At 42.9% G+C, this 13268-nt stretch overlaps 1 protein-coding gene across 1 annotated transcript; it reads left to right on the top strand.

Annotated features, from left to right (window-relative positions):
* Positions 1 to 869: 869 nt before the first annotated feature.
* Positions 870 to 7970, top strand: LOC306941089 (cysteine-rich venom protein helothermine-like; the record flags this gene model as incomplete). Its single annotated transcript, XM_079526395.1, has 7 exons — positions 870 to 951; positions 2064 to 2158; positions 3853 to 3946; positions 5283 to 5425; positions 5527 to 5624; positions 7104 to 7186; positions 7840 to 7970. The coding sequence occupies 7 exons, from the start codon at positions 870 to 872 to the stop codon at positions 7968 to 7970; spliced, it is 726 nt and encodes a 241-aa protein (XP_079382521.1).
* Between the last annotated feature and the right edge of the window lie 5298 nt (positions 7971 to 13268).

Raw genomic sequence — 13268 nt, 5'->3', positions numbered from 1 at the left:
GAGGCATTTTGTTCCAAAAATGTGTTTTGCAAAAATCAACCTGTTGGTGGCGCTATAACAGGCCAATGTGAAAAGGGTGGGATATATTCCTCAGCCTAGTAAGAAAATGTGTGAAAGATTTCACGTAAATTGCATGCTGCGTTCATGATTTGAGGCTTTTGTTCAAAACGGGGCAATCTTGCAAACTGTGAAAGCCAATTATAGCCAATTAGGATGGAATATGAAATATCGGACAGATCCGACTTGAGCACATGACCATAGAGATACTGTGTAACGATTTGTGAGATTTTTGGACAGAATCTGGAGGAGTAATATCAAAAAATGTGTTTTACAAAAGTCGGCCTCCTGGTGGCGCTATAAAAGGCAGATGCGGAAAATGCAGGTCAAAGGTTTGTCCTTGGCCTCTAGGGAGTGTGCATGCAACGTTTCACGCAGATCGGTGCAGTTTCAGGTAAAAAATGTGAAAAGCTGCCTCATGGTGGCGCTATAACAGGCCGTTCTGGAAAATGTGGGGCAGAGGTTCATCGTTGGCATCTAGGGAGTGTGTGTGCAAAGTTTGGCATCGACCGGGTTAACCGTGCCGTAGATTAGCTGGTAACGGACGGACGGACGGAAGGACGGACACACACACACGGACGTAGTGCAAAACATACTCTCTCCCCATGCCTTCGGCCTGGTGGAGACAATGACTGCCTGTTGAAAGGTTATTGAAAGGTTAATTCTTTCAACAACAATATTGACACAGATTACTTTGACTCATAGCGTACCTGTTCACGTCAGTCAGCAGCACAGCCCAGGAGGGTACACCATAGTATATATATCATTCAGAGGTGTCGGTCCTGTTGGACACACGCAATATACTAGCCACCATGCACACGTTTACCTTCCTGTGGGCCTGCGCTCTGCTCGCCGTGAGGGTGCCTGCCAGCCCCTTGACAGGGGACAAAGTAAGTAAGGACAACTATGGGGACCTGCATGCGGGGGGACGATAATCGGCTGGAATCATTTATCGCGGTAAGAAATGCTCACAATGATCGTAGGGCGGAGATTAGAATTTATTATGAAACTGTCTCCCCGTCATACGCTGACTGGAGATCAATCCCTTAACACTTCAGTAAAACGGTAAAGAGTGCACTTATATGCTGTTTTTGCGGGGCGCTATAGCCCCTCCCATGCATGGCTTTTGAAGAGTCATGTGGCAGCCACGTCTATGTTTCTTTAGGGCACTAAAGGACAACGTAAGACGACACGCGACCAATATAAATACATCTTGTGACTGATTCCGTTTTATACAATAATAACACACTGCATTCATGTCTCGTGGAGGACGATGAATGCAGACTGTTAGCCACACCACTAAAGCACGAGAAGGAAATGTACTTTTTAGACAGTACGGCAGTGGAAATGATCGGGGACGATGACGAGTTTGAGCGATGGCAATGGTTTCTTTGACTTTAAGCCAAGAAAACACCAGTCGGGTAAAAATAACGTGACATTGTGTGGCACAGTGGCAGCCATAGTGGCCGCCCCTCACTTCACACAAGTGTGATTGTTTAATTCTAAACCAGATCACTTGACTTAGCCCCAAAATAGCCCAGAATATGGATGCTGGGTTTCAAGCTAAAAAAAGTGTAATTTGAAGAATTTTAAGCATATCTTTGATTATCGCGATAGTATCGTTAATCACAATTATTTTTGCCAGAATAATCGTCGCATGCCTAATGGCAACTCCATCGCTATTTGCATCTTGCAAAGTGTTTGATGTAAAGCAGAGTGGAGGCCGATAGAATATAGAATATTATTTTGAATTATGTGAATAGGGATTAAGTGGGTAAATATTTTTTAGGTATTATGTTTCCACATGAAGGTATTGATTAACCTTTCTTCTCTATCTCCTCTCTCAACGCTGAACCTGCAGGGTGAGTGTGTACCATACCATACTACCATTATTAAAAAATATATATATAAGTGTAATATATATATATATATATATATATATATATATAGTAAAAAGTTGTTTGTCAGACTTGTTTTGGTCTTTTGGACTGTTTGTGTTCATTAAGGTTTGGTGACTGAAGCTGAGAAGGAGGTCATCGTGAACAAACACAACGAACTGAGAAGAGTTGTGCAGCCTACCGCCAGCAACATGCTGAAGATGGTAAGACACTACATATACACTACAATATTCCAGTGGTGGACTGGAAAAAAGTACGCAATTGTTTTACTTAAAGGAACTTATACAACATGCTCTGAGATCTGAGATGTAGTGGAGTAGAAGTAAAAATAATTTGATACAATATATCAAATATATAATGCAGTGTCTCACCAGCCGATTCATAAGCTCGCAATATTTGTGAAACATTGTGTCTTGTACCAGGGTCCGTGCCACAAAATATTTTCAAATGAAAAAGTTCCAGAACCACTGATATAGTGGTCATACACAGTTATGTGAAGAGTTAAGTCTTAAAAAGACAAAAGAGTGGCTGCACACACTGATAGCCAAAGTGCCGATTATTTATTAGGATGCAGAGTACATACACAGTTATGCCCACTATATCAGTAATCTCCAAAGGAATCTATCACTGCCATGATGTTGTTAGTAGGAATATAAACACAGAAGCACTCGTGAAGAAGTGGACTAAGAACCGAGTTCCCATTTCTGCACAAAAAAGGAGGTGGTGCACCCAGAGGCAAATAATATTCCTTATTTTTTGGTTATTAGTTATTTTAACCCATAGAACACTAAACCCAGGTGATTTTCATCCGGACAATTATGTTTATGTGATTTTTTAAATAATGTTGCAGATGTCAGAGGGACGGATTAACCCCCACGAGGGCCCCTGGGCCGGTCATTTTTGCAGGGCCGCGCGCGACATTTTCGTGTTGTTCCGTGTTTCTATCATCTTTTTGACCTAAATTTAACAAAATCAATGGCCAATGAAGGGCTCCAGGAGCCCTTTTCAGGGCGTCAAACCTAGTACTGCGCGGTCCAATTTCTCCGAAGGGCCCTTTAGAGTCAAGGGCCCCTGGGCCACGGCCCCACTGGCCCAATGGCTAATTTGTCCCTGGGGTGGGACCTTGGGTATGTTTGTTTGCGTGCGAACCGCTTCTATGTGACTGAGTGTATTATGTGTATATGTATGTCTCTATGTCTCTACCGTATGTCTGAGCATGACCCATTGACCCCTGCATTCAGGTCACACACCAATCTTTTCTCACCAAGCAGGAGTCATATAGATATATACTGTATATACAGTTAGCGCACGCACACGCACGTTTGTTTTTCTAAAGACAGGTGTTTCAACTGCATGAATTTCAACTGCATGTATGATTTTAGTGATAGAGAAAAATTCCATACTCCACAAAGGTTTTTTTTTCCCCCACAGATTTAGACCCCTATGATAGGGTTCCCCATGATATCTATTTTTTTTGGTGAAATGTAATGTTGAAATATTGGTTGTTAGCCCAAGACGTCCACAGACGTCCTGGGAAATCCCGCTATGTAGTGCCCAAGACGTCTGTGGACGTCTTAGCAAAAAAAAAAAAAAAGTCAAAAAAATGAATGTAAAAAGTGGGCACCCTGGGTTACTATTTTGAAAGTGTTGTGTGGGCACACAATGTGTTGTGCATGAACATGAATGCTATCAGAAATTCATTGGTGCAGTCATAAAAGCAAAGGTTAAAAGCCCCAAATCTGTGATTACTTCAACTGGTTGAAGTAATCTGGTTGGAACAGCACCAACAAGACATTCGAATGATAACACCTAAACTAAACATCATTAAACTTTCAGGCATGACATTATTTATTTATTTTTGCTTCATTCCATGCATCCTGTGCCCTCTCATTGTCAGAGTTGGAGCGACAAAGCTGCAGCCAACGCTCAGAAATGGGCCAACGGCTGCGCCTTTGATCACAGTCCTGTCCACAAGAGGACCATCGACGGCAGTAAGACCACTTTAAAGCAATGGTTTTCAACCATTTTCATGTCAAGGCCCATTTTTTATATGGCATTTGAGCCATGTATGGACCACCATGTGATGAGATTTTGCCTCTCAGGCCAAAAAACTAAAGAATACTAGCCCTTACCCGTTGTGAGATATTGCCGTATGATAAGATATAGTATGATGATTATAGTATGATGATATGATATGATGTTGTTGTCGGTTAATCATTTCTTCACAAGTCCATGATGTATTGAAGAAACGTTGATCAAAAATAACAATTATTTTACATTCTCTAATTGTGTAGACTGTAAATTAAGTAATGCAGATGCTTAACAATAATTGAACTCTTGAGAGCGGGGTCCATTTGGTTACTACTCTCCATCATTTAGCTGGGGTCACCACCTGGAAGCCCCTCAAGGACCGCTGGTGGTCCCCGGACCACTGGTTGAAAAATGAAAACCACTGCTTTAAGTACCATTTTAAAACATAATCACAGCCGTCGGACGCAAACCTTTTATCTCCATATTTAATATACTTTTTGTGTGTTCATTTTCCCGAAATCAACGTCCTACTTGATCACACCTTAGCGTAAAAAGAACTAGCCTTTTAAGCCTGTGTACATCTGCTACTTTCGCTGTTTTTAAAAGTTTTTTAAACAGTTTTACACAGGACCACAATGGAAACAAGCCCTCGTGGATTTTTGTGTTAACCTTTTAGCATTATCATATAATTGACTGTACCTCTGTACTTTTTGTGAACTGTTAATAAAGTAATCAATCGATCAATCAATTGCGGTTTCCACCCAATGGTCATTATAAGATGACATCTAAGAGAGGGGACTTTTGGTCCACTGCCGCTATACCTCAATAACCTGACTCCGCCAGATGGGGCAGCAGAGAGTACACTGGGTTCCCCCCTCGGGGGAACCCAGTGCGCTCCCCAGATAAGCTGGCCTGTGGCTTCCGTTGCATGAAACACATATGTCTCAAGTGGGAGAGCACATATTGGCACCGCAGATTTATCAAACGCTATTTAATTTGTGATATGAGGGCACTGAAAACCTCCTCCTTCTAACAAATTAGTTGATAAGCTTGTAGGTTTGTTGTTTTTGGCAACAGACCTACAAGCACAACAGTTGCACAACAGAGTCAAATGTTATGTTATGGCCATGATTCACCAGGATGGCTTGATTCTAGGGTTACATTTAATTTATATAAATCATTTAGGAATGGGAAAAATATGATGGAACCAGAAAATTGCTGCCACTGCTATGCCCTATAGTGCTTGGTCTCTCTCTCTCTCTCTCTCTCTCTCTCGCTCTCTCTCTCTCTGTGCAGCCACTGTATGTGGTGAGAACCTATTCATGTCCGGTGCTATGACGCCGTGGGACCACGGTGTCCAGGACTGGTACAGCGAGGTGAATAACTGGAGCTACGGCAAGGGAAACATCAACACGGGAGAGGTCGGACATTTCACACAGGTACACAGTGTATATTTGCACTTTTGCGCATGCTGCAAGTTTGTCAAAATGTTTCAATTGAAAACCTCGTCGTGATGTTGTAATGTGTGTTGCGTGTACAGGTTGTGTGGTACCGCTCAAACGAGGTCGGATGTGGCATAGCGTACTGCCCCGACAACCCTGGGTTGAAATACTTCTATGTGTGCCAGTACTGCCCCGCGTAAGTACAAATACTTATATGTGTGCCAGTACTGCCCCGCGTAAGTACAAATACTTCTATGTGTGCCAGTACTGCCCCGCATAAGTACAAATACTTCTATGTGTGCCAGTACTGCCCTGCGTAAGTACAAATACTTCTATGTGTGCCAGTACTGCCGCGTGGGTCATCGTGACATCACGTGACATCAGCCCCCATATATGGTGCCCAGGTCATTGTGACATCACGTGACATCATCAGGGATGGATATCCCTGATGTGATGATGTCATAGTAAATGCGACCTGCTGTCGCAGTTAAGCCCATGGGGAGATCCCTGATGTCATCAATATTGGCCAGTAACTCTACATCTGACCTCAAACCCTTAGATCTCCATATATGGAGCTGACATTCCATATGTTGATCCTTCCCCATCCATCCTTCCTCTTCGATGTCTCCCTTTTGACTGATACTTTCCATTTAAACTCTAGACGGGCCTGCCCCAAAGTTATTTGTGCAGCCGCGCCTGGCAGCCGGCAAAAACTAGAGTTCTCAACAGGCCCGAAAATTAAGGCCTGGCCCTACCTGGGCCCTCATCAAACCCTGTACACTCAAGACACTGCCACCGCTGCCACAATTTTTAGATTCAAGATTCAATACTTTATTGCCATGTCAACAGAGTTGATTGGAATTTGTTTCAGTGACATTCATTAATTAGAACTGCACAGCTGCAGCCATATTTCGGTGCTGCCCTCAGCTTCATTGCTCAGAAGCTAAGCTGACCTGTTTGGACATTCCATATGTTGATCTGACCTCATCAAACCCTGTACACTCAAGACACGCTCCATATATGGCCAGTGCACGTGACCTTGCTTCTCGCCCTCAGGCATCTTACTGGTATGAAAGAACTATAAGAATAAAAGTCCTGTACCCGCTGTTTTTTATACTGTAACCAACCTGTATTGCAGACCTACCAACCAAAAATAGTAATTCAATTCAATTGCACAATCAAGATTCCAAAGTACGTCCCGCAATGTTCCTTTCAAAGTCTCCAATTTGAAGTATCAAAAACATAAAAGTATATTACTCAATACTCATAACAGGACAGGAAATACATTTCTTCACACATTTAGGCCTATGTGGCCTAAGTACAAATACTTATATGTGTGTCAGTACTGCCCTGCGTAAGTACAAATACTTCTGTGTCACTCACTACTACACAAGTACAATCATTTTGCCCCACTGACCAAAACTATTTGGTGGCCCCTCCTGTAGTAACTCTGAGGACCCCCTAGGGGTCCCGGACGGCCTGGTGAAGACCCCTGGAATTTGGGTGTTTTGTACAGTATAGACCCATGTAGAAAACAGCTGTCTAGGATGGCTGGAAAATGAATTATTAATTAATATGGACATAAAAAAACACAACAACAATGGTGCATGTGCTCTCTGCAGACACTCTCTGATCATATCATGTTTGATATTTGATGTTGTGTCCCACATTGCAGAGGTAACTACCAGTTCACCCACCCTTACAAGGATGGACCAGCTTGTGGTCACTGTCCCGATGCCTGTGATGACGGGCTGTGCAGTAAGTGACCATTATTTATTTCTATGTTTTTATTGATTGATTGAATACTTTTTTAGTCAGAAATGTAAACAGCACAAGGTACAGTCAGAACACAATAAATGGAAGCAGCCTTTCCTTGTGGACGTGGACTGGTATATCTATTATATGTGTGTCTGCGAACGTGGTGAATGTACAGTAACCTTTGGATCTAAAAGCTACAAAGGAAGCTGAATGCAGTGTTGTTTTTGGCAGCAAATTTCTATTTTGGTTTAGTCATAGTCTTTGGAACTTCATTTAGTTTTAGTCATATTTTAGTCACCCGGAATGTTTTAGTGTTAGTCTAGTTTTAGTCGACTAAATATCATGAGATAAATCTACAGTTGATTTAGTCGACTAAAATGAATTTTGTCGGGCCTTGATGCCGTCGTAATGAAAATAGCCGATCTACAAGCTCAGTCACAATGCGTGTGTGAAATTACTTATATTGATGGCGAAATTCTCAAAATATTTAGTCTTAGTTTTAGTCATCATAGCTTAGTTTTCATTTACCGGTAGTTTCCATTCAGTTTTCGTCAGTGAAAAAAGGTAGTCGACGAACATTTTTCGTAAAAGTTTTAGTCGACGAAATAAACACTGGCTGAATGAATGAACAAACCTCTCTCTCTCTCTCTCAGCCAACCCGTGTCCCTATACTGACGTGTATGTCAACTGTCCTACCCTGACCAAACAGTGGGGCTGCGGCAACCCCATGATCGGAGGCGTGTGTCCCGCCTCCTGCAAATGCACCAATAATGAGATCATCTAAACAGGTTTAAACTCCCACTGAATGACCACCACAAGGAACACGATTGGATCCCCATCCACGTCGTCCAATGATGTTCCTTAACATGCAAACCCAAGTGTCTTTCATATACTGTATGAACGTTTGGTCTACGCTTTATATCCGATGGAAATGATCACTCCGCTGTGCTTTAAGAAAATAAAGAAAACGTTTATAAATTATGATGCCGATTTCTCCCTTTTTGTTTTCCTGTTTAGACCAGCGGTGAACAAAGTACTCAGGCCCAGTATACTTGTCAAAGTATGGATCACTCCTACTTGAGTTACCAATTCACCCTTTGTTAAGTCCCACCCGTGGTTGTGCCCCTCTTCGCACCCATTGGTTGCGTTTTCGTGGTTGGACAAAAATCCTTTCTCTCCATCCACTACAATTGTAATAACGTGTTTTTTCCAGTTGCTTCGTATTGATATTCTGTGCATTCAATTCTTATTTTAAACTAGGTGTCAGTAAAAAGGGACATCACAGGTCCAGCATGGTGACTGAGCATATCATGTTTATTTTAATTATTTTCCAAAAATTATGTCTTAGCAAATTCTACATAAACAAGGTGACACCGGGGCGGAACAAGGCAGAAAGAGCCTGCTGGTTAGTCAGTCAGGGACCAATCAGAAGTTTACAGTGCGTACAAGCTTGTACATCTGCATCACAAACATCTTGAAAGTGTGAGGATGGGAACTACTGACTTAGGAGGCATTTGTAGAATCGGGCTTCAGGTCTTAACTCTTAATAGGTTAGTATTGGAGTTCATGGTATGGTACTGTACCTTGGGGCAACCCGGGGAACCAGCATGAGTAGCACGGAAAAGTCAAAAGCCAAAGCAGAACACGCTGTCTGTCTGATGTACAACCCACATACTCTGCTGCACTGCTCATCCCACAAATCCCACACGTTCCTTACGAATATATGGGGCACCATTAAAACAGGAAATAGGATTTCCAACTGTATAAAAGTTGTTGCCAAATGACCAAATGTCGCCACAAGTAGAATTTGAAAAATAGAAAAATAATAAAACTGTTGACGAAAAGAGAGCTGAGCCAGAAGGCAAAGCTCTGTCTACAGAGCAATTTTAATTCGTTCCTACTCTCACCTATGGTCATGAAGTGTGGGTCATGACTGAAAGAACAAGGTCGCGGATACAATCGGCCGCAATTACTTTTCTCAGACGGGTAATTTAGAAATAGGGTGAGAATAAGAATAAGTCACGTGAGAGAGACTCACGCTTCTTCGCTTGGAAATGAGCCATGCAGCTTAGGTGGTTCAGGCATCTGGTTAGGATGCCATCCGAGCGTCTCCCTAGGGAGGTCCTCGAGACATCCGGGCAGACCATGAAGAACCAGATGGAGGGATTATATCTCCGCACTGGCCTTGGAACGCCTCGGGATCCCCCAGGAGGAAGTTACTAATGTTGCTCTGGAGAGGGAAGTCTGGAGCTCTCTGGTGGAGACCGTGACCCGACTCTGGATAAGCAGTTGAAGATGAATGGATGGATGGATGGATGGATGGATGGATGGATGGATGGATGGATGGATGGATGGACAGTGTATAAAAATCAGGGGTCATCGCCACGCTGGCTTGTGGTGGACATTTTTCTCAAAATATTTTTTTTGCCAGGGACAAACAAAATGATTGGACTATTATATCACCAGAAACACATAAAGAATGACCGTAACAGAATGACCACAACGTGTCTGTAACTCAGAGAGTACAAATGGAACCTTTGTACACTCTCAGAGTTAAGGGGACCTTGCAAATAAAACATTTGAGAACCACTAGTACTAGTTGGACTAATGTGCAATAGTGTCATAGTAAATGACTTGACATTCAGTAATTGGGTCTTAAGATCAAAATAAGAACATTATAATGGTGTGTAAAAAATAAAATGAAAAATGTGTCACGGACAAGACCAAGTCTTTGCCACGGACACATTTGTCGGTGTACGAAGATATTGATGACATACACACACAAGTTTTTTTTCTAGTTGGATTTGGAGCATATCGAAGCATAGCGTTTTTCTGACACATGCTTTGAGTAGCCTGGGCTGTAACATATAGGCAAGTTGGAGACACACAGTACAGTAAAGGCTCATTCATAGTCTGGACTTTCGGTGGTGAGGTGACCACCGCTCCGGTGGTGAACTGACCACCGGAGCTGAAATAACGTTGAGCGGTGGTGAGTAAAAACAGAGAGAAGGGCTGGGGCGGTGGCGGTGGTTTGCTCTTCACCGCGGCTCGTGACGTCATGTTGTCGTTCGGTGGTCACCACCGAAAATCCAGACTGTATGAACCACCGAAAATCCAGATGTATGAACCTTAAGAAAACAAGGTACAACACAAGTCCAAAAAGCAGTATCAACAACATGTTGATAAGCTGCAGATCTGTAGCTTGTATATCAATTCTACAGACCATAAATACACAAGTCCGACACATTGCCACATACCTACGTCAGATAAGCTGCCTTCCGTTTCATAAAAAGTTCTCGAGCGGGAGAGCAAATATTGACACCGCAGATTTATCAAACGCTATTTAATTTGTGATATGAGGCCACTGAAAACCTCCTCCTTCTAACAAATGAGTTTATAAGCTTGTAGGTCTGTTGTTTTTTTTGGCAAGCGGACACCGTTGTACAGCGGAGGATAAAGTTACGACGAGTCGGACACACTGCCACTATACTTTCAGTTCTCTCAGATAAGCGGGCCCATGGGCTTCCTTCCGTTGCATGAAAAAAACATACACAGCTTATCAAGCTCCGTTGAACAGGCCATGACAGTTATCTCCATATTTGGGCATATCGAGAGACAGACACAAACATGCACTGGTTACAGAAGGATAAATAGCCTCTGCGGTGGGCATGCAGGCACCTTCCCACTGTGCCATTCATGATTATGGTCATAGTTCTGGACCAAGGGTGCTCACTCTTTTTTGAGTGGTGTAAACCACTCCTACAACTGGCTTATGTGTGCAGAAAAAAATTAGCATGGTTGCTATGTTCAAAATAATTTCTGACGTAATTAAATCACACCCGGGTGAACTGGATGACCGTAGCAACCATGGTCATTTTTTCTGCACAAAAAAAGCCAGTTGTGAAATCACATCCGGGTGTGATTTCATTACGTCAGACATTACGTCAGACCACAGCTGATCATGCTATATAAAACCTTACACCACTCAGTTCACACGGGTGTGATTTTTTTACTTGAGAGCTACTTTCAAAATGAGCCGCTCAACAAGATTCATACCCATCAAAAACAATATTATCCCTTTGCTGAAAAAGTGAAAATAGTAGGGCTTTGGTTGGAATAGCGGCGCTGATGTTACATATAAGAGGGGGGAAATGTAATTGGTATAGGTTGTTTTTTTTGGGTATATAACTTCGTAATGCTTCTGACGCTTCTTTGTGAGCAACACGCTTGGAAATAAAGTATTGCATTGTGAGCTGACAGGCCCTTTGTCAATCAATCAATCAATCAATCAATCCACCTTAATTCAAGTGGCAGATGCCAAAATTAGTTATTTCAATAATATATTTTTAGGGGGCATGTCATGTGGTCTACCTGCACAGCCTTTATGACCTGGTAGATCGCAACCTACCTTTTGGGCACCCCTGCTCTAGACCTCTCTCTCTCTCTCTCTCTCTCTCTCTCTCTCTCTCTCTCTCTCTCTAGCCAGTGGATGTGGTGAGAACCTGTACATGTCCAGTTATAAGAACACGTGGGACGGCGCTATCCAGTCCTGGTATGATGAGGTGAAAGACTATCGTTACGCCGTGGGCTCTGTCAATGGAGGAGTCATTGGACACTACACACAGGTACACACACACGACACTACACACAGGTACACACACTGACACTACACACAGGTACACACAGGTACACACACTGGCACTACACACAGGTACACACACGGACACTACACACAGGTACACACACGGACACTACACACAGGTACACACGGACACTACACACAGGTACACACACGGACACTACACACAGGTACACACAGGTACACACACTGACACTACACACAGGTACACACACTGATACTACACACAGGTACACACACTGACACTACACACACGGACACTACACAAAGGCACACACACGGACACTACACACAGGTACACACACTGATACTACACACAGGTACACACACTGACACTACACACAGGTACACACACACGGACACTACACACAGGCACACACACGGACACTACACACAGGTACACACACTGACACTACACACAGGTACACGCTGACACTACACACAGGTACACACACTGACACTACACACAGGTACACACACTGACACTACACACAGGTACACACACTGACACTACACACAGGTACACGCTGACACTACACACAGGTACACTACACACACAGGTACACACAGGTACAAATACTTCTGTGTGTGCCACTATACTGTCCCCAGTAAGTACAAATACTTCTATGTGTGCCACTATACTGCCCCCAGTAAGTACAAATACTTTTATGTGTGCCACTACTGCCCACCATAAGTACAAATACGTGTGCCACTACTGCCCCCAGTAAGTACAAATACTTCTATGTGTGCCACTATACTGCCCCAAGTAAGTACAAATACTTCTATGTGTGCCACTATACTGCCCCCAGTAAGTACAAATACTTCTGTGTGTGCCACTACTTTTGATTGATTGAATACAAACACTCAGTTCAAAAGGGATAGCACCAAAAAAAAGTGCGGTCTCATTTCCATTTAGGCCCTACTGCCCCCCATAGTAACTCTGAGGACCCCCTAGGGGTCCCGGACCCCGTGTTGAAGACCCCTGCCCAAGAACGTTGGATGTACTGTACAAGCTCAGACCTTTACAGGTCTGTAACTCGTGAGAGTGTACAAAAATGGAACTAAATGGACCACCGTGGGTTAATTTGGTTCCTTTTGTACACTCTCAGAGTCCAACCAATCAATGCATTAGAGAGGTCAATGGTACTGTATTTAGAAACACCTATAGGATGACTTAAAATTGTATTATTCATTAATGTTTGTACATTGAACATCATTTTAACAAATACTTTAAAAAAAAATATTCCTGCTTATATAGTAATCATACCTGAAGATCATGTTTTAGGGTGAAAAAAACACTCTGTCTTTAATAAAACATGTTTGCGGTCTCAGAGACTAATATTTCATGTGCCCAACATTTCAGTGGTAACACCCAGTACACCCACCCTTACAAGTCTGGACCATCTTGTGGTGACTGTCCCAATGCCTGTGACAACAAGCTGT

Source organism: Electrona antarctica, assembly GCF_951216825.1.
Source record: "Electrona antarctica genome assembly, chromosome: 17".
NCBI lineage: Eukaryota > Metazoa > Chordata > Actinopteri > Myctophiformes > Myctophidae > Electrona > Electrona antarctica.
Note: the sequence above shows the minus strand (reverse complement) of the source record. Positions and strands in the feature narration are given on the sequence as shown.